Source organism: Mesoplodon densirostris, chromosome 18 (genome assembly GCF_025265405.1).
Source record: "Mesoplodon densirostris isolate mMesDen1 chromosome 18, mMesDen1 primary haplotype, whole genome shotgun sequence".
Taxonomy (NCBI): Eukaryota; Metazoa; Chordata; class Mammalia; order Artiodactyla; family Ziphiidae; genus Mesoplodon; species Mesoplodon densirostris.
Window position 1 is genome coordinate 46,823,467 of NC_082678.1, and position 22,181 is coordinate 46,845,647.

General features: G+C 48.7%; 1 protein-coding gene across 1 annotated transcript; it reads left to right on the top strand.

The window, feature by feature from the left end:
* The first annotated feature begins 286 nt into the window (after positions 1-286).
* On the top strand, positions 287-20,935 carry SHPK (sedoheptulokinase). Its single transcript, XM_060081287.1, has 7 exons — positions 287-532; positions 3,934-4,075; positions 9,748-9,931; positions 10,469-10,621; positions 12,114-12,289; positions 16,047-16,247; positions 18,259-20,935. The coding sequence occupies exons 1-7, from the start codon at positions 365-367 to the stop codon at positions 18,669-18,671; spliced, it is 1,437 nt and encodes a 478-aa protein (XP_059937270.1). The 5' UTR covers positions 287-364; the 3' UTR covers positions 18,672-20,935.
* Positions 20,936-22,181: the final 1,246 nt, after the last annotated feature.

Consider the following 22,181-nt stretch of genomic DNA (forward strand, 5'->3'; position numbering starts at 1 on the left):
GGCATGGGGGCTCGGATATGTGGGAGGGTTAAGACACTATTAGGGTCACAGAAGCTCTCGTATCCCCCAGCGAGCCTCGGGGTATTGGTACTTTGGTGAGCAAGGCCGAAGCCTCGGGCCACATAGCAAACCCTGACCTGCGGGGCGGGGCCTGTAGGTTCCGCCTTCCACCGCGTCTCCGCCTATAGCCGGGGCCCGTCGCTCGGGCTGCGCGGGACCCGGCCTCCCTCAACCAATGGGAAGACGAGAATTCGTCGTGTTGAGCGTGGCTGGAAAGATTGGCAGGCGAGGCCCCGCCTCGGCGCCTCTGTCCCGGGTGAAGTGTGCTGGAAGGGGCGCCCCGGCCCCAGACTCAATCGCTGTCATGGCTGCACGGTCTGTCACTCTCGGCATCGACCTGGGCACCACGTCTGTGAAGGCGGCCCTGGTGGAGGCCGCGCGCGGCGACCCTTCCGGGTTTGTGGTACTGGCGACCTGTGCCCGGCCTGCGCGGGCCGAGACGGCGGCCCAGAGCGCGGCGGCGGGGCCCCAGGTGAGGCAGCGCCCTGGAGCCTCGCCGCCTCCAGGAGCCTCCAGACACCCTCTTCCTCCTCAAAGAAGTCTCCCTGACTTCTCCAGCCTGCCTGATCTCTGCCTGCCCGCTGCAACTCCCTCGATCCGATAGATCTCCTCCCAGGAGCTTTCCCACCTGCTGGCACCGATCTCCCCACTCTCGGGCCTTCTTTGGGAGCCTTGAGCTTGGCGCTATATCCCCGTGCTCTTTGCCCTCCACTTTCTGTATCCTGACCTGCAGGAAATTGCTCTCCTGCGTATGGAGCCATCTCAGGCCGCCTTCTCATTCTTGCGGCTCTCTGCACCTCACATCTGCAGGTGTCCTCAAATTCAGGATTCAGCTTGTTCCCTAGGGCGGTGTCTGGGTTTTCCTTGAGAAACCAGACGCAAAATCCAGCGTAACCTGCCGCTCTCTCATCCTGCAGGAGTGGATTATGGGTGGAGGAACTCAAACACTTGGACAGCAAAAGTCGCCTGGCCCCAGAGGCTGAGACACCTTGGAAGAAAGACGTCAGGACAGATAGACATTGAGAGATACCTCAATTAAAATGTTAGAAAAAGGTCAGATTGATAATTCTACACGAAAACTAGTGTTTTGTGAAAGCTACAAATAGAAATGGAGAATTTCACCACAGTGGGCTCAGTTGCAAGTTGTGGGTTCAGAAAGGATGTCAATCCTCAGAGATGGATTCCATTAATTCCCTGAAAAAGGTAGCTCTGTGTTCAGTTCATTGATAATAGAAATTAATATCAAGGAACTTTCTGTGTACCCTCATGACTTTTTTTTTTTTTCCTGGATCTCAGCTTGTTCTTATAATTGAAATAGATGACCCCTATGGCCCCTTCCAGCCACAAACCTCGATTTTCTGAGCCAAACCCCACTCCCAATAGCTTTGTTTTTCACAGGCTCTTGCCACATACGTGGACCCAGTCCTTTAGGGTTCAGAGTCCATCTTGCTCAGAAGCATTTCAGAGGATGAAGATTTCAGGAGCACTTCACATTTTCATAGAGCCTTTCCAAATTAGTTTGGTTGGGGCATCAGGACATTTTAGAATGATTATCTCACTTCAGGGACCATGAAGTGGAGGCAAAGTCAGCTCTGACCCCATGGGGGTAAGCAGCAGAACTGCAATTACAAGGGTGGGTTTTAGGCAGTGCCCTTTTCTCTTGAAATAGGGCCACTTCTTGAAAACTACTTCCCCCACTTCTCCCAGTGTCCAGCACAGTGTTCTGTGTTTACAGGCACAGTGCTCCACACCTGCCTAAGGAGGGGTTTAGGGGAGGCCAGTAATAGCACCCCTTGCATCCTCCACATGTGTGTTGTGCTCTGGGACAAACAGCCTTGTTGTAATTGCACCTATAGCAGGATTTCTTCACCTTGGCACTGTTGATATTTGGAGGTTGGATGATTCTTTGTTGTGGGATGCTGTCCTGTGCGTTGTAGGATGTTGAGCAACATCCCTGGCCTCTGACCCACTGCATGCCAGTAGAACCCTCCTCCCCAGCTGAGACACCCAAAAATGTCTCCATATTGCCAAATGCCCCCAAGGGGACAAAAATCACCCCTGGGGTAAACACTACTGATCTATAGAAACACCTGGTGGCTCTGTTCTTTCCTCATGTCCATATTTCTCACTCTTTAGAAGCATTGTGTACTCCACGGTCAAGTTTGGCAGCTATGTGGAAGGTCCGACTTTTAGCTCTTTGCAACTTTAAAATATCAAGATTTTTGAGGGAAGCTCTGTGACCCTTTCTGTGTTACGAATTTTACCTCTCTGGGCCTCAGTTTCCCCATCTGTAAAAAGGGGTGTGGGGGAAGAGGGTTGAACGAGTTCCTAAATTCTTTTTTCAAATCTGAATTTCTAGCATTTGATCTGAATGTAGACTACTTGATATTCTGAATCAAGGAATGCGGGCAGCGCCTTTCCTGTGACATTGTGGGTGTATCCATTGTCTGTCCAAGAATTGCTCCTCCATCACACTCACCGCTAAAACTCCCCACACACTGAGTGCCTCCTTGTCTTCACTCCCCTCTGGCCTGTTTCACTCCTCCACTGTCCTTACCTACACAGCTCACCCACCCAGGCCCATTTTAAACAGCAGCTCCTCTGTCCTGCGTTCATGTACCATCTGGGTTCAAGCCATGTGGGAACTCTTTAAACCAGCACTGTCCAGTGGAAATGTGAGCCACACATGTGATTTTCAACTTTCTGGTAGCCCTATCAAAAAATAGTAAAAAGGAACCGTAAAATTAAGTTTCATTGCTTATTTTTTTAACCCAATGGATCCAAACATATCATTTCTATATGTAATAATCAATATAGAATTATTAATGAGATATTGTGCTTTTATATTCGTACCAAATCTGAAATCTGGTATGTAGATTTCAATTCAGACTAGCTGTGTGTAGCTGATGACCGGCGTGTTGGACAGGGCAGGTGTAAACAAATGCCTCTTCCCTGCTTCCTTCTTCCTTTGCCCGCTGTCTTATTTCTTCCCTCCTGGGGGATCATGCATAGCCATGCATCTCCTCTCTGCCCCATCTTTTACTGCCCGCTCAGTTCTTCTGTAGTCTCTCCTACATAAAGAGTCTTGTTAGGATGTAGGGTTGCCTCCTCAACAAAATGCTCTGTGCTCCCTCTCCTCTCCTTCCCCTACCCTACCCCTCCTCACCTTTCTTCTTTCTACTCCTTCGATCATGTTTGTTTGGAGCCAAGAACTGCCACAGCCCAAGGCCAGCAGGCTGACAAATGAAGGCTTAACTCCAAGGAGGGGAGGCCTGCACTGCCCCCCGGAACAAATGCAAGCCCTCAGGGCCTTCGGGAAATGTTTGCCAGATGGATGAACTGAAGCAAACACTAGGGCTGGTCCTCAGGTGCTTTAGTCCAGGAAGCCTTTCTCACCTACACCTTTCCTGCTGGGTTCCTCCCTGCTGGGTTCCATCCTTCTTCTACCCCAGTGCTCCATGTGCCTTGCCAAAGACCTTTGCCTTATTTCTCCTTGCAGCATGGTCTTTCTTGTGTTTTCCTGTCCTGCTGGACAGTAAGCACCGGTAGGGCAGGGCAGTGCTTTTCTCAACTCAGACTCTTCCACAACAGGGGGCAGAGCCCAGGCCATTGGCTGAACTTAACCCACAGAAGCGCCTCATCTGTGAAGGGAGAAGTGGGACCTCGCCCACCACATTCCTACTCCAGGCCCCACTGGAGTTGGTGGAGAACCCTCAGGCCCACATCCCCTCCCTGAGGCCCCTCAGCAGGTCCTGGAAGTGACCTCGGTGGAATTAGGTGGGCAGCCACCACCCAGGAAGTCCCTGACGCCTCTTCCCTCCTTCCCCTGCCTGTGTGTGTACCTCTGTCCAACGTATCCTGTTCTGTTTCCAGGGGCAAGAGCAGGATGTGAGGAGAATCATCCAGGCCCTCCACGAGTGCCTTGCTGCCCTCCCCCGGCAGCAGCTCTGCAAGGTCTGTGGCATCGGAGTGTCAGGACAGATGCACGGAGTCATGTTCTGGAAAACAGGCCAAGGTATGCTGAGCTTGGGGGTGATCACGTGCTGTTAACAGTCACCCTGTGATCTCAGGTGGCCTCGGCCTGCAGCGGCTTGAAGCAGGATTTTGGCTCCCCTGGCCGGAGACTGAAGTCAGGCTACAGCAGTGAGAGTGCTGAACCCTAGCCACTAGACCACCAGGGACCAGCGGCCAGTGAGAAGGCTCTAGCCCGTCGGCTTTGTAGAAATGAATTTCCACAAAGAGACAGAAAGTAGTGAAACAAGTAAAGTGTTTATTAGGAGGAAAAAGGGTACGTGTGGATAGACACACAGGCAGGCTCAGAGGGGCAGCGGCTCTCAGAGGCTCGCGCCCTCGTGGTAGTTTGAATCACTTATATGAGGCATTTCTTCTGAATTTCCCTTGGCCAATCATCTTGCTTTGCCTGGCTCTGAGTCCGTGTTTGGTTTATCTCAGGGTCCTCCCCTGTGTGTGTGCACATCGCTTAGCCAAGATGGATTCTAGCAAAGAGGCCTACGGGTAGGTTGACATCACCTACTATGGAGTGGTACCCCTTCCCTTTTTGACCCCCGAGGAGCCTTTCTGTGCATGTGTAGTTGGGAAGGGCTCCTTGATCTCGAGAATGAGGAATACGTGGTCTCTTTATCTTTTATCTGGGCAGCCTTCAACTCTTCTTTGCTCCGCTATTACCTTCATCTTGGAGTATCTGTCCGCAGGGGACAGACTTCAGCTGCTCAGCCTGGGGCCCATCTATCTCCTGCCTCCCCTGGAACCAGAAAAGGGCTGCCAAGGGCTCTCTGTGAAGGGTCAGGTTATTCTGCTGCCTCTTACATTTTGTGTACATCCTGTCCTGTTCAAAGGATGTAATGAAGTGAACTGTCCATGCACACATTATTCATGAACAGGGAGAGGGAGAAGCGTGAGTTCTCTCTGATCCTCTGTTGGATTCAGTGGAGTGGATTCTCCACAGCCTTCTCTTTCTTTGTGCCAGTGTCTTGGAGCATCAGTGCCAACAACCAAGAGATTAGTGTAGCTGTAGATTCCAAGACGCAGAGGAAACTCTTCTGAATTTAGGCATAGTTTTTGTTGTTTAACATAATCACAATATTTGTGATTTTTCAATTCCAGGGCACATCCTTTTCATGGGCACAGTTGCTAAGCATCATTTAGCTGGTCGTCTTCTTTCAGGAGGTCTGCCACAGTGCAGAGGTGGGTGGCCTGCTCTGTTTGGCCTCTAGGAGGAGTATTGAGCCAGCAAAACAGAAGTCAGCACTTGGCACGCCAGGTGCTGAGCTAAGTATGTTACCTGTGTGATCTCATTGAATTTTCCCAGCACCCTTATGACGTGGGTTACATTACTCTCCCTCTGTGCAGATGAGACCTGGAGGCTCAGAGAGGGTAAAATAATCTGTTCAGGGTCATGTGGCAGCAAGTAGCAACTCCAGCTTTTCTCTTTTTAAATTAATTAATTAATTTTTATTTTTGGCTGCGTTGGGTCTTTGTTGCTGCATGCGGGCTTTCTCTGGTTGCGGCGAGCGGGGACTTCTCTTGTTGTGGAGCACGGGCTCTAGGAGCGTGGACTTCAGTAGTTGCAGCACGCAGGCTCAGTAGTTGTGGCTCGCGGGCTTAGTTACTCCACATGTGGAATCTTCCCAGACCAGGGCTCGAACCCGTGTCCCCTGCATTGGCAGGCGGATTCTTAACCACTGCACCACCAAGGAAGTCCCGTGACTCCAGCTTTTGAACTCAAGTCTGTCTGACTTCAGACACTGAACTTTTAAAGTCTCCCGGGAGGACCAGAGTCACAGGAGGACACACTAGCTCAATGGAGGGAGGAATTTCCCAACAGAATGTCCAAGGAAGGATTAGGCTCCTGTAGGAAGTTGTGAGCTCCTGTTATGGCAAGTGTTAAAAAAAATATTTTTTTTCACTATAGAAAGTTCGACATAGACAGAAAAGTAGGGAGAACAGCATGATGAACTGACACATACCCATCACCCAGCTTCAAAACTATCAACTTTTTACTGCAGGTGTTTTAAGCATAGTATGGATGGCTACTTTGAGGGGTGGAGGCTGTAGTTAAGGAGGCTGGACATTGGATTCACCTCTCCTCTGCCTAGAGAATCAGTGATTCCGATTCCCCTGGGCCAAGAGAGTGGTGACTTGCCTCTCGGTGGCTTGACAGGGGTCTGGTGGTGCATCCTTTGAACAGTCCCCAGGGGGGGCCTGGGTGACTGCAGAAGCCCACCCAGGCTCCCCCCCTCCTCCTCTCCCGTTGTCTGCCTGTCCTCGGGCCAGCTGGGACCACAGGAGCTGCTTGGCTCCAATCACCAGCAGGAGCCAAAGGCCAGTTCTGGTGTTAGAGCTGACCTCTCAGCGGGAGTCTAGGCTGTAAAAGTTTTTAAACTCCTTAATTTTGCATTAACAAGAATAAACGTCCTTTTAATACTAAAACCCTTCCCAAAGAGGACAGCAGAGATCTAATGATTGTGCTCTGGTCACACGCCTTCCTTTCTGCCCGTCTCCTGGCCTCTGTAACGACCACACAAACCATCGCCCACATCGGTGGAGAGAGCTGCTTAATATTTCATGGGGCCCACCTGCGTGCCTACTTGTTTTGGTTTCTGTTTCTGGGAAGGAGGAGAGCCACTCTTTGACGATGATACCTGCTTAGCAGAGTGAGTGAAATCATATCTGAGATCAAGTCTTTCTGCTTTTAATAGCGGCTGTAATTCAGTTTGGTTTCGGGACCTACAATATATGAGGCTCTGTGCTGGGCCCCGTGGGAGACATAGAAACAGGATGCAGCCTTCGTCTTCCAGGGCTCGCTCAAGGCAGTCAACACAGACAGGCACCAGTAACCTGAGAGGAGAGCTAAGTGCTTCCACAAGGGCGCCAATTGGAGGAGAAGAGAGGGAGTGACTAGTGTCTTCTGAGAGGCCTGTGGTTACACCAGTTTCCACATTCCATTTTCAGGCTCAGTAATAACAGGAGAGAAGTGGGGATCATAAAATCAAGCTAAAAGGCCAGCAGCAGACAGGGAGAAATTATTCACTAGTATATAGTAGACAAAGGACGAATATGGGTGCATATAAAGAACAAATAACAAGGAAAGGACCAATGGCCCTGTGGAAAAATGAGCAGAGGAAACCAACAGGCAATTCCTAGACGAGGAAATACAAATAGCTAATAAGCATATGAAAAGATGCTCAGTGTCATTAGGAATTAGGAAAATGCCAAGGAAAACAACAACAAGAAATCATTTTCCACCCACTGGATTGTAAGAAAGCAGTTTGAGAATGTCAAGAGTTGGCAAAGGGGGTGGAAAATTGGTTTTTTAAAATATCACTCCTGGTAGTATATATTAGCTTGGCCGTTTCGGAGGGCAGTTTGGCAGGGTGTTAAAAATAAGAGAGTTGGGCTTCCCTGGTGGCGCAGTGGTTGAGAGTCCACCTGCCGATGGAGGGGACGTGGGTTCGTGCCCCGGTCCCACATGCTGCAGAGTGGCTGGGCCCGTGAGCCATGGCCGCTGAGCCTGCGCGACCGGAGCGCTCTGCAACAGGAGAGGCCACAACAGTGAGAGGCCCGCGTACCGCAAAAAAAAAAAGAGAGAGAGAGTTATAGCAACTACAGGAAGAAAACTTCCAAGTGAACTAATATGAAACCCATTTGCTAATTGCCAGGGGTGAGGATAAAGCTTTTAAATTATACACTGTAAAAATAAGAGTTACTGTGACTCAGTGGCCCTACAACTTAAAATCTGTTCAGGAAAAGGACTTTAACATGTATGTGCAAAAGAGGCATAATCATGGTCACTCATGGCATCCTTGTTTATTGTAGTGAAAACTGTGACTTTTCCCCATGGGGGAGTAGTTAAATAAATGTTGGTACCCCACGCTGTAGAATGGTATGCAGTAGTTGAAAAGAATAAGGTGCGTTCACATGTACTAACGTGGAAAGAATTCCAGTACATGTTGCTGGATGATAAAAACAACCACTAGAAAAATACATACAGTATAGTACTGTTTGTTTTTAAAAAACAGACAAAACCAAAATATAATAAAACCCAGCCCAAATCAACCAAACCAAAGGGAGTATGTTGTGTGAGTATAAAAACCCAACAATGGGACTTCCCGGGCGGTCCAATGGTTAAGACTCTACGCTTCCAGTGCAGGAGGTGCAGATTCGATCCCTGGTCAGGGAACTAATATCCCACATGCTGTGCGGCCAAAAAATAAAAAAAAACCAAAAACACTCTACAAGTGCTAACAGTGACAGGAAGGGGGTTGGGACTCTGATGGGGATGGTCAAGCAGGCCTTTTGCTTTATCTGTAATATTTGAACATTTTATATTGAGAATGCATTCACTTATCATTTGTATAATTTAAAAAAATTTTTAATTATTATTATTATTTTTTTTGCCAAAAAAAAAGAAGAAAATGAGAGAAAGAACATCCTTCAGGCCGGATTCTGGAACAGACTGTCTGGACTTGAATCCTGCCTCTACCACTTAGTAGCTATGTGATCTTTGACAAGATTTTTAAGCTTCTCTGAGCTTCATATATCTTATGTGAAAATGGGGATAAATATCACACCTATGTTGAAAGGCTAATATGTAGATTAAAAAAATTAATATTTTTAAAGTGCTTTGAACAATACCTGGTACATGGTAAGAACTCCGTATTTGTTTTATAACACAAAGTAAAGATGATAGTCCTAAAAGTAAAAAGAAGAAAAAGGGTCAAAAGAGTTTTGGAAGCAGATAAAAGGGGTGAAGAAAAAGCTTCAGATTTCCAGCTTTAGGGCTGGGATAAGAATCCCAGCTTTAGGCAGAAACGTAGTTGTGAGGGTGGACCATCCCATCCCCAGCTTACTCCCCCTTCCTGGGTGAAACTTAATAAGCTTCAGGTGCATATATCTGTGACTGCTTCCCTGCTCTTCTTTTTTTTTTTTTTAATGATTTTTATTGGCGTATAGTTGATTTACAATGTGTTAGTTTCTGCTGTACAGCAAAGAGAATCAGTTATACATATACATATATCTAGTCTTTTTTAGATGCTTTTCCCATATAGGTCATTACACAGGGATTGAGTAGAGTTCCCTGTGCTATACAGTAGGTCCTTTCTTTCTTTCTTTTTTTTTTTTTTAAGGCTGCGCCTTGGGGCCTGTGGAATCTTAGTTCCCTGACCAGGGATTGAACTGGACCCTCAGCAGTGAAAGCACTGAGTCCTAACCACTGGACCGCCAGGTCCTTATTAGTTAGGTCCTTATTAGTTATCTATTTTATACATAGCATTGTATATATCTGAATCCCAATCTCCCAATTTATCTCTCCCCCACCCCATTTTCCCCTGGTAACCATAAGTTTGTTTTCTACATCTGTGACTCTATTTCTGTTTTGTAAATAAGTTAATTTGTACCTCATTTTTTTTTTTTTAGATTCCACATATAAGTGATATCATACTATATCACTTGCCTTTCTCTGTCTGCCTTACTTCACTCAGTATGACAATCTCTAGGTCCATCCACTCCCTGCTCTTCTGGGTACTGGCCAGAACCCCTGAGTGTGAGTGAAGTGCTGTCATGGTGATAAAGTCTGTCCTATAACCTCACTAGCAGAGTAGTCTCAAGGACATGCTGGTGCCAGTCCATTACTCTTTTCTCCATTTTTGGTCATCTCCTTCATTCCAGGTTGTGAATGGAAAAAGGCAGGGGCTGCGCCTGTGTTCGAGCCCAGAGCCGTGAGCCACCTGGTAACGTGGCAGGATGGCCGGTGTGGCAGCAAGTTCCTGGCTTCTCTGCCTCGGCCAGAGTCTCATCTCAGTGTGGCCACGGGGTTTGGCTGTGCAACCATCTTCTGGCTTTTGAAAAATAGGTATGGACACCTGTTCTTTGAATTGGGGGACGGATTTACAGGGGAACGAGAGTGGCTAGGGAGCTGTACCTCTAGCTGGCCAGCATCACTCCACGTGCTGGATTGTCCCTCAGTGAGTGTGGCCCAGCACAGGGTATAGTCAAGACTTAGACTTGATCTACCACTGCTTCATTTTGCAGAGGGCCCTTATTGGTTTTCTGATTCTCACCTAGAGGGGGAAAGAAGAGACCCGAGAGGGCAAGTGGCTTGCCAAGGATCACATGATGGGTTCACGGTGGGATCAGGGCTGCTGAGAATGACTGATGTCCTGCTTTCCCAGGCACAGTGTGTCCTCCTATGAATACCCTCCCCTAAGGCTGACTGTCCAGCTTGGCTTGGAGGGGTTGGGAGGTTCAGCTGCTAGAGATCCACAGCCTGTGGGGTTCTGGCTGCTACTCAGCTATGCCATGTCTAGTCCACACTGCCCACAGTTAGGTGCAGCACATGCTTTCAAGTCAATATTAAACCACGTTGAATTGTTTGGGGTGTGAAAAACAGCCCAGAGTTCCTGAAGTCCTACGATGCAGCTGGCACTATCCATGACTATGTGGTGGCCATGCTGTGTGGCTTGACGAGACCCCTGATGTCCGACCAGAATGCCGCTAGCTGGGGATATTTCAACACTAGGAGCCAAAGCTGGAACTTGGAGACGTGAGTATAACCATGCAAGCTGGCTTGAGGCTGAAGGGCAGGATCTCTAAAGCGGGAGCTTCAGTGGGGCTTTCCCATCTGGGAATAATGGAGGATTCCACGAGGCCAAAATCAGGTTCCAACACCCTCCAGCCTGTTCCAGTCCCTGGGCATGGGTGGGCCTGACTGTAAGTGAAGTTCTTGGGGAGGGATGCCACCCACCACGCCATGCTGCCTGCTCCTCCACTGTTGCCCAGACCTAGGGTGGGCTCCCCAGTTCTTTCTGTGCCCTGAGCCAGCCCGTAGATTCCAAAGAACAACATTCATTCTTTAACATATTTTATTTTTTAACTTTTTATTTTATATTGGAATATAGTTGATTAACAATGTTGTGTTAGTTTCAGGTGTACAGCAACGTGATTCAGTTATACATATACATGTATCTGTTCTTTTTCCAATTCTTTTCCCATTTAGGTTGTTACATAATATTGAGCAGAGTTCCCTGTGCCATACAGTAGGTCCTTGTGGGTTATCCATTTTAAATATAGCAGTGTGTACATGTCAATCCCAAATTCCCTAACTATCTCTCTCCCCCACCCTAATGTATTTTAAAATAGGGTTAAGAAATGGAAGTAGTAGGCTTAAGGGATGACTTTTAAGTTCCCTTTAAACAATCATTTGCCTTTTCAGGTCCAGAAGTCCAGTGCCCTATAAGTTCACTGACTTCAGGGCCCAAATTCTGAGCTCTGTAATAAAACAAAACGCACCTGGTAGTTCAGGTAAAGGACTTTCCAGCATGTTTTATAAAATTGGCAGCCCCGTGTTCACTAACCACGAGTGATGGATGCGTTTGGTATTCAGGAGACTGTTGGGTCTGACTTTGGTTTGGCCTGTGCTAACCCGCTGCGACCTTGCTCTAAAACTCCAGCTTCCTCCCTTTGCACAGTGTTTGCTCTCCTTTCAAATGCAGGAGGCTGGATGCCGATGAAATCTGCTTCTTATCCAGTCCTTTCTGACCACCTCTGCTCAAACTGGTTGTGTTCTTCTCCAAGAGGCCCATCCCAAGCTCTTGAAAGCCAGGGTTCACTCTTTAAATAACTCAAGGCTTTTCCTCATGGTTTAAAAAAAGCCAAAGAGGCCCTCTGTGAAAACACTGGATTCCGCCCTCCCTTCTTTTTTTTTTTTTTTTTTTTTTTTTTTTTTTGCGTTACGCGGGCCTCTCACTGTTGTGGCCTCTCCCCCTGCGGAGCGCAGGCTCCGGACGCACAGGCTCAGCGGCCATGGCTCACGGGCCGAGCCGCTCCACGGCACGTGGGATCCTCGCGGACCGGGGCATGAACCCGTGTCCCCTGCATCGGCAGGCGGACTCTCAACCACTGCGCCACCAGGGAAGCCCCGCCCTCCCTTCTTGAATGTGTATCCTATTGCGCTTTCCGTTGCTGAGTTTCCTGGAAACAACAGAAAACAGAAAACCAAGCACCAGGTAGATATGCTATCCACTTCTGATTTGCAGACTGAGAGACGCAGGCTTTCCCATCCACCTGCTCCCGGACGTCACCGAGCCTGGCAACGTGGCCGGCAGAACTTCCCAGGCCTGGTTTGAGATCCCAAAGGGGACACAGGTGGGCGTGGCCTTGGGGGATTTGCAGGCCTCTGTCTATTCCTGTATGACCCAAAGGACAGACGCAGGTAAGTCTGTCTTTGGTTCTCTCCTCCGACTTCTACTGGGGCCTCCTAAGCCCCAGCTCTGGGCCAGGGTCCGAGGGGCACACATCGCCAGCAGTCGCAGCATCCTCTTGACCATTATGCTACAAACATGAAAAACACCCTCATCCCTACAGGTGAAGCCCCTGCCCCGGGAGCTTACAATTCAGCAGGGCAATTTCTGTCCTGACCACAGTCTGTGCCTTTCTTCTCTAGAGATAGGTGAGGGAAATGACTCTCTCTAGTTGGCTGGTTTCTATGTGCCTCCATGACCAAGAAAATAGATTGTTATTCAATAGATTAGGGTTTTTGTTATTGTGTGTTTGTCAACGAAAGTTCCTCGGATCTGAGTAGAAGCGCAGATGCCCCTGTATTCCATGTAAGAGAGTCACAGTGAAGGGGAGAGAGCAATCCAGGGCAGGGCCTGGCAAAGTTTTCCTGTAAAGGGCCAGATTGTAAATATTTTAAGCTTTGTGGGCCTATTTGTTTCTATCATAACTATTTAACAGCTGTTGGGGCAGGAAAGCAGCCCTAGCCAATGCATAAGTGAGTGGGTGTAGCTGTGTTCCAATAAAACTTTATTTATAGATGCTGAAATGTGAATTTCATAAAATTTTCATGTGTCATGAAATATTCTTCTCCTTTTCATTTCTTTTCAACCTTTTAAAAAGGTAAGAATACGCTACTGGGATTGTAAAATGGTGCAGTCCCTTTGGAAAACAGTCTAGCAGTTCTTCAAAAGTTAAACATGGAATTACCATGGGACCCAGCCATTCCACTCCTATGTGTATATGCGAAAGAATTGAAAACACATGTCCGCACAAAAAACATGTACACAAATGTTCCTAGCAGCCTTATTCATAATAGCCAAAATGTAGAAACAACCCAAATGCCCATCGACTGATAAATGGATTTTAAAAATGTGGTGTATCCACAGAGCTAAAATGCTATAACATGTGAATGAGAGTGAAAGGTCACATAGTGTATTATTCCATTCCTGTGAAATGTCCAGAATAGTCAAATCCATAGAGATAGAAAGCAGATTCATGGTTGTCTAGGGCTGGGACATGGGGTTGATTGCTAACCAGTATGGGATTTCTTTCTGGAGTGGTGAAAATGTCCTAAAATTAGATCTCAGTGATGTTTGTACAACTCTGTGAATATACTAAAAAGCACAGAACTGTACACTTTAAAAGGGTGCATTTTATGGTGAATTTTCTGAATTACATCTCAATAAAGCTATCATTAAAAAAAAAAAGGAAAGGCCTTTCTTAGCTCCTGGGCCATACAAAAACAGATGGCAGGCTGGATATGGCCTGGGGGGCGTCGTTTGCCCCTCCTGGGGCTGGGGTAGACTTTGGGTCTGCCTTCCCGAGCAGGGTGATTGCAGGCTGTGTGTTTCATTTGATCCTCAGGGCAGCCTGGCTGAATGGGCCCACTCTGAGAGCCCCGCCTTGTTATCAGGGGGAACAGAGAAGTCATTCATCTTACTCGGATTTTCTTTGTCATCACATCTTTTATTCCTCCATCAGTTAGAACTATTACAATTTAACCTTGAGTTTAAAAACTCTGACCAGCACTATCCTCTGAAGCAGTAGTTTATTCCTATTTTATTACATTCATAAAAAATAAAAGTTCAAGTGACTTTTTGTTTGGTTTTTGGTAGTAATTCCTCTTAATTCAAGATTAGGTGAGAGGGAAAGGTGAGATTCTGCCACTTAAAAAATTTTTTTTATTGAAGTATAGTTGATTTACAATGTTGTGTTAGTTTCAGGTGTATAGCAAAGTAAATCTGTTATACATATACATATATCCAGATTCTGCCACTTTTGTTTGCACAGATATGTGATAAAATCTTTTAAGGTCAAAAACCCCATCTTTTTCTCCCGAATTTTCTCCCTGAGCCCTCGTCATCATCCAAAATGCGGATGATGATGCCTTTCTCATGGGGCAGTTGTCATGATGCACTGGAATGGTGCCTATAAAGAGCCTGGCTCTTTCCGCCTACCTGGTAGTCTTCAAATCTTAGGCTGTTCCCTCCACAAAGAGCTGTCATGTGCCTGGATATAAATGTCCTTTCTAGATGGTGAGTGAGGGGCTGGTCAAATGGGAAGAAGCTAAGATTTAGTCTCCACCTTCACTGAGCTGGTTGTGGTCTCTGGTTCTAGACTGGGGCTGCTGGCCTGTGCTCAGCTGTGTGGTGTCCATGGGCAAGGCTGGTCGGCCCCCTTCACTGACACTCCCCCCGAGGGGATAGGTGGAGGGCACGATGCTTCTGGCTTATCGTCATGGTGAAAGGCTTGATGTGGCAGGAAGTCAAGGTTATTGATTTTCTGAGACTTGTTTTTACTCTCTTTGCCTCTGCCTCCCAGTAGGTAGGATAGTTGGATGCTGACCTCAGTTAGTTTAGCCCCAACAGACTGAGAGGAAAAGGCTTTCTGGCCAGGTCTCGTGAGAAATGGAGGAGAGACTCCTGGGACAGTCTGTAGGCTCTGGCTTCCATCTAGAGGAGAAAATCATCCCCCCTGTTCTAGATCTGGGAGCATCCCCCCTGCTGGTAGAGGGAGGTTGAGAAGCACACCTTGGAAATGAGAAGGAGGTGGTACCCACCAAAAATGAATGAAACCTCCCAAAGAATAAAACACTTGGGCTGAGGTCTGACTGTCTGTGAACAGTAGTTTATTGCTGTGTAACAAACCACTCCAATACTTAGTAGCCTAAAACAGCAAACACTTATTATCTCACACAGTTTCTGAGAGTCAGGAGTCTAGGTGTGGCTGGATGGTCTGGCTCACAGTCCCTTGTGAGATTGCAATCACCCTGTCAGTCGGCTGGGACTGCAGTCATCTGAAGGCTTGACTGGGCTGGAGGATCCACTTCTCAGCTCACTCATGTGGCTCTTGGCAGGAGGCCTCAGCTCCTTGTAGATGTTGGAGGACAGAGGGAATGAAAAGTACCCACCGAACTGAGAATGCGTCTTGAGACTGAAAATTGAGGCAGGCAGCCCCATATAATCAATGGGTCAGTTTATTTTAGGGTAACTTACAGAGTGGGATCAGGCAGACAATGATCTGGAAGCATTGGCAGCTGCATTCTGCACCACCAAGGGGCCTTTGGGACAGTTTTACAGTTAACCTAGGATGTGAGGATGGGTGCCTGGGAACAGGACATACACTCCTAAGTTAAGATGATTGAATGGGTAACTAGTCTCATGGGCTCTGGGAACACATCAGCAAAAGTCAGCATAGTTTGGGAACTAACAGAGCATAGAGGCCACCTGACCCTAACCGTTGTTAAACAATATCTACTAACTACAAAGCCCTTGACGACAGAGAAGTGTTTCGCCACCTAGTACAGTCCTGGGTAGGGTCAGCGGAAGGACAGGAGGGACCGTACGGGCCCAAGATGGGCTCAGTTATGCCAGCAACCATCCAGTGGGCCTCTCCATAGGGCTGCTCACGACGTGGTACCTGCCTCCCCTAGAGCAAGTGATCAAGACAGAAGCTGCAGTGCTCTTTTATGACCTGGTCTCCAGAGTCACACACTGTCACTTCTGCTTTACTCTCTTCATTAGAAGCCAGTCACTGAGTCCAGCCCACACTCAGGGGAGGAGAATTAGGCTCTTCCTCCTGCAAGGAGGAGTCTGCAGGAATCTGTGGCACACTCTCCGACCCTGTTGTGACTTGTGGCCTCTGAGTTATCCCAACAGGCCTAACCTCTGCTTTCTTTGGACCACATCCAGTTCTCAACATCAGCACCTCGGTGCAGCTGGTAGCCTCCATGCCTTCAGGATTCCAGCCAGTGCAGACTCCAGACCCTGCAGCTCCCGTCGCCTACTTCCCGTACTTTGACAGGACCTACCTGGCAGTAGCAGCATCACTCAATGGGGGCAACGTGCTGGCCATGTTTGTCCACATGCTGGTCCAGTGGACGGCGGATCTAGGTAAGGGTGGCCCACACGGTGGTGTGTTCTCTGCTTGTCCTTTCTATGTGGCAGGGTCCTGGTGCTGAATGTGCTGTAAGTTTCTAGATTCTTATCTCAGACCCAGCCAGATTCTAGCACATTCCCTCTGTCCTTAGGGATCTGAGCTTGTAGCCTTCTTTCATCTTCTGAGCTGCCATCACCTACTCTCTTCTTTGAGGCGTATCTTCTTCCCTAACCTTAACTGTGGAGTATCCTAATAGTCTCCTGGCTCTCCCTGGCCCCGCTATTACTTTCTCTGTCAGTAACCTTGCATTTGAGGTTTGCCTTCTGATGGCTACAGACAGCGGAGACTAAAATGATCAAACATGAATGAGTGAAAAGACCGGTAGCACTTATTCCTGGCAAGTAGCACCTCTCCTCCTTTCTTGGAAGGGTCCCTGGAAACTCTGATGTCTTCCTGCTCTCTTCAGGGTGGAGTTGATCAGGGCTTCCTCTGCTCTGCATTTACAGAGAAAGATGTAACCTCTTTCTTCCAGGAGAGGTTCCCTTTCTAAGTACTTAGGGTAGAAATGAAATTTCTGGCCAGCTGTCTAGAAATAGGGAAATCATGCTTATCAGATGCATGGGTCACTTGTAGGAGCTCAAAATCAGGTCATTCCAGGAAACATCCAACAGAATAACTAGGTGGGGCACAGGCCACAGGGAGCATCTGGGAAGTTCACACTGGTCATGCAGACAGGTGTTGCTGACCCACGTCGGTCCTTCCAGGCTGGCTGGGAGTGTCAGGATTGCGGGTAAGTTCTGCCCCCTTGGCTGGGAATCCCTCAGGAATGCTCCATTTAAAGAACAGAACTTTGATCTTGTTTTGCCTTGAATCAAGAAAGGTTCTAAAGATGCAGAACCAGTCATCAGAACCTTCAGGCAAGCCCTTTACTCAGATACTGCTTTAACTGGGTTGAGTCTGTCAACTGTTTACTGAGTTGGCTGGTGTTTCTCTTTATACAGAAGTGACTGTTTCGCCCACCCCTGAAAGAGTAGGTAATACTTAAATTTTCTCTAAGATTTTCAAAAAGAAAAGTCTTTTGCATTTTCATGGTTCTTATTTTGATGAAACAGAGGGTGCTTTGAAGGCTAGTAGTTTATATAACTTAACCTCCTATGAAATGTCTACATTGTCTCATTTGATTGAAAAAAATATTTTTTTTCTTTCTCATTCCTGAGGGTGTATAGTTGAGTTTGTATAAATTAAATGTGCTGATGTTGAGACTCCGTGGGGACTTTTGGCCATACGTTGGAAATACTCATGGAGTTTTAAAAACAATGTTGATGTCCTAGTTTCACCCCCAGAAAAGCTGATTATTTGGTTTGGGGGAGAGGAGTGGGGCCTGAGCACGGCATTTTATAAAAGTTCCTCAGGTGATTCTGATGCCCTCAAGTGTTGGTAAGCACTGATCTAGAACCTTCTACTCAAAAAGCGTGGTCCTCAGGCCAGCTGCACTGGCTTCCTCTAGGAGCTGATGACAAATGCAGAATCTCAGGCCCCACCCCAGGCACACTGAATCAGAAGCTGTGTTTTAATAAGATCCCTGAGTGATTCATATGCCTATTCAACTCTGAGCTCTGGTCTAGACTGGTTGTTCGTAACCTCTGCCAAGGGGCAGGCTGGACTGCGATCAGCACTGTGGTCCTGGGATTCCTGTGACACTAATAACAGGTGTGATGATACTTATTGATCAGTGTATGCTTTTGGTCCACGTAGGACTAAGAGTCCCACAGCTGCGGGATGGTAAGGATTCACAGTAGCGCTTACGAGATCTCTCCTTGAAGGTTGGGCTGGGGTCTGTAGTGGGAAAGCTGGCTGGGGTCTGGAACAGAGCACAGCTAGCCAGAATATTTGAGTCCCGAGCTGGGAAGCAGCCAGCCACAGTGAGGAGAGGCAGCAAGTCAACCCATCCTTTCCCCCTGGTAACTCTATAGCCCGCAGCGAGGGGGTGCACGAATTCACACAGGCCTTCTCTGTTCCTGGCAGGCCTGGAGGTTGAAGAATCCACTGTGTACTCACGCATGATCCAGGCTGCTGCGCAGCAGAAAGACACCTGCCTAACCATCACTCCAACAGTGCTGGGCGAGAGGCACCTGCCAGACCAGCTGGCCTCAGTGACCAGAATCTCCTCCTCTGACCTCTCCCTGGGGCACGTGACCCGGGCCCTGTGCAGAGGCATCGTTCAGAACCTGCACTCAATGCTTCCTTTTCAGCAGCTCCAGGAGTGGGGCGTGGAGCGGGTGATCGGCAGTGGGAGTGCGCTGTCCAGGAACGAGGTGCTGAAGCAGGAGGTGCAGAAGGCTTTCCCTTTCCCAGTGTCCTATGGGCAGGATGTAGACGCAGCTGTGGGGGCCGCTCTGGTTATGCTCCAGAGAAACCCTAACCAGCAGGAGTATTAGCACCCTCATTGGCCAAAGGACTGTTGCAAAGTTTACCTAATTAACGTTCCTCTCCTTATCTTGGGATCCTGCTTTTCCTGGACAGCTCTGTGGGCAGTTTTAAGCAATGCTTGTTCTCAGGGCATCATTTTGACCAAGAACCAATCTTCAGGGCGCACTCTAATAATGCAGCCAGGAGTCGTCAACCAGATCCCAAGTCCGTGCCTTCTGAAAGAGACTCACCTGAGAGCTGGCTGCAAATGTAAATGTGGGAGAGACAGAGAGAAAGGGAAAGATGGGTCACATGTACTGCTGGAAGAGTCTTCCCTACCGGATTGTGCCACGTGACCCTGAGGCCCCTTTCCCAATCTTGTTCTTCTCTGGCCACAGCCAGCTAGCTGGGGCAGGAGGCGACCCAAGGACGGTGATGCAGGCTGGCTGAGATGAAGATGCAGGGATCTGCGCTGGCCTTCTTGCCATGTACCTCCCCTCCAAGGAGAGCCTGCTCGGTGCTGCCATGGTTCCTCACAACACAGCTGGCTTGAAGGCACAGGACAGAGAAGAAAATGTGGATGGCGTGACCAGCCAAGGGGACAGATGCTGCATAACGCCACCGTTCAGGCACGTTGTTCCCAAGAGTCTGACCAGACACCAGCAAGACTCTTTTCCAAGAGTGTGTCTGGGCAGCGGTGTGTTTTTGCCCCTGTGCATCCCTGGGAAGCCTTCCAAGGGAAGGGATGCAGCTGCGCATGCTCCTGTTAGAGAGAAAGCAGAGAGAATCCCTTGTCTCAAATGCCCCAGCTCTTCTTTCTCTTGGTGTGGGCCTTGCTGGCCCGCCATGTGTGCCTGGCTCGCAGAAACATCCCACTTGAGTCGGCATCTCTGCAGGGATCCCAGAGCATCTTAAACCTTCCCGTGGTTGGTAGGATGACCATGGAATGGCTTCCAGGAGAGGGCCACCATCGCTGTGTCTACTTCCACACTCCCAAGGGTGATCCCAGGTGCCTGACTCTGAGGCACCTGGGCGACTGTGAGTTTGGGATCAGTCATGTCCCTTTGTAAATGCCACTTTATGTGACGGTCTGAAACTCTTAAGCTGCCTGGCTGTGCTGATTGAGTTTCAGATACTAAAGTTCATTCTTCCAGAGCCTTGTCCCTTTAGTAAAACACACCTCTCTGCGCTGGGAAGACTATAAATCTGGCACTGCTGCAGAGCTGGGTTTGGGAGGTTGGACGTAACTCTGGGGATCATTTGTAGGTTGTCCTTGCAGAAGCCCTGCCTGCCCCATGGCTCTGCCGGGACAAACAGCTGCAGATCACTCAGGAACGTCATGTAATTGTCCTCTCGGCCAGAATGAGTTGACACCATCATTTTGAGAGAGAAGTCACCTCGGGATGGGCCAAAGGATAGCAGAGAGCCCTGTCCATCAGGAGGAACTGGCCCTCCGATGTCAGGGAGGCAGCCTGTCTTGCATTCCCAGGATGCTGTGGGTGGAGTCTAAATATAAATTAGGAGCCGGATAGGTCTCCTGCAACGCACCATAACTCTCTGTCCCCTTTCCGTATGTCCACTCTACCTCTGAGGGCTAAGCCTTGCACAGTCCAAGCTTGCCAGCTGGTAGTCCTGTTGTCATTTCTATTGCACTTGGCCTGGAGCCTCTGCAGGGGTTTGAGTACAGCTGCCAGGGCCTCATTTCTCCAGCCTGAAGTCATAAACCACTCATTGCTTCTGCTCTCATTCTCAGGAGGTACCATCCTGATCCTCAGATGAGGAACTGGGTCATTAGGGCTGTTTGCCGATATCCTGATCTTAAGCACATGGTAGGCTGGCACTTCCCCACCTGATTTGCTTTGGCCAGTAAAACGTCAACAGAAGTTTGTCGCTTCCAGGCAGAAGCCCTTTGGAACCAATGTGAGATTTGCCACACTCTCTTCCCTTTGCTGTAAGTGACCTGGGGTGTCCCAGAGAGGAGGCTCTGCTGCCCTGGGTCCCACATGAGGGCAATGTGGTGTAGAGCCCTCACCAAACAGTGAGTGACTCATAGTGTGACTGAAAAATAAACCTTTGATGTTTGATGCTACTGAGATTTGGGAGCTGTTTGTTACCACAGGATAACTTAGTTCATCCTGACTGCTACAGCCATGGTAGACACTGTGCCTGAGAAGTCCCAGCATAGACCCAGGTGAATCATATTTATGAAGCATCTACTAGGAGATGGGTGTTCTATCAGGCACGGTGATGTATTGTTGAATTCCTGTCACTAGGGAATGAAATAAACGCTATAACAGATTTACCCACATGCCCAGAAGGAGGAGCAATTCATTCTTCATGCAAGCGACATCGAAAAAAGAAACCTTGGAAAGTTTCAGTCCATTGCTACTAACAAAAGTTAGTGTTTTTTTGTTTGTTTGTTTTGTTTTTTGCGGTATGCGGGCCTCTCACTGTTGTGGACTCTCCCATTGTGGAGCACAGGCGCCGGACGCGCAGGCTCAGCAGCCATGGCTCACGGGCCCAGCCGCTCCGCGGCATGTGGGATCTTCCCAGACCAGGGCACGAACCCATGTCCCCGGCATCAGCAGGCGGACTTTCAACCACTGCGCCACCAGGGAAGCCCAAGTTAGCGTTTTTTGAGTACCTACGATGGACTAGAAGCTAATCTGGACTCTACTTGTTTGAACTCATTTGATCTTCACAATAATCCTAGAAGGTGGATATATTATCCCCATTTCACAGATGAAGAAACCGAAACACAAAAACGTTAAGTAACTTATGTAAGATCACGACTCTAGGATTCCAAACCCAGAGCCCGCTTTCTTTGGCATTCTAGGTAGCGAGGTCAGGTTAGGCAAATGTGCTTATGTTAAAGTGATTGGCCTGACCAGGGTGTGTGAATTGTCTGGTGTCACTTGGTCATAGGGCAGGTGCAAGGGTGTCGTGGGAGTGGTGGCTGGAAATGTTGGGCAGACGGGGAAGGGTGGTGGATGCCAGAGAGTTTGGACTTTCTCCTGTGGGCAGCGGAGGGGAGGGAGGGGATTGGGGATTCCTGGGCTTTGGGAGAATAGCTGGCAGTGTGTATTCTGGATTGGAGGATGGATGTTAGGAGAAGGGTCCCAATTAGAGGAACCTAGAAAACAGCCTGTGAGAGATGGTGAGGCTGGAACCAGCCAGGCACAGAGGAGTGAACGCCAGCCCTCCCGCTCGCTCCCCTGTCCCGGCCACACACACCATCCTTTGGCCTTTGACTACATACATATGATGTTTACGTGGCTTTCATGTTCTCTGTTTTCCTTTTCTTCTCAAGTGGACTGAAAGCTCCTTGGGGGCAGGGTCCCTATTAGGTGTTCTCTGCCCTGTCCTCCTCCCGTATCTGAACTTGGGCTGATGTCCACCTCACAAGGCAGAACCCTACACCTTGTCCAAGGCCTGACTCTGGTGCCGTCCGCCAGCTGCAGTCCCCCTGCAGCATATCTGCCACCGGATTACAACTGCATCCAGGACCTCGCTCAGTGTTTGCTGTTGGCACGGCCTGT

Bases quoted from the DNA above. Each gene is read 5' to 3' on its own strand.
- SHPK (XM_060081287.1), top strand. From the start codon at position 365: ATGGCTGCACGGTCTGTCACTCTCGGCATCGACCTGGGCACCACGTCT. The intron at 4,076-9,747 runs GTATGCTGAGCT...CCTTCATTCCAG, and splicing joins GTTCTGGAAAACAGGCCAAG to GTTGTGAATGGAAAAAGGCA. The intron at 16,248-18,258 runs GTAAGGGTGGCC...TGTTCCTGGCAG, and splicing joins CCAGTGGACGGCGGATCTAG to GCCTGGAGGTTGAAGAATCC.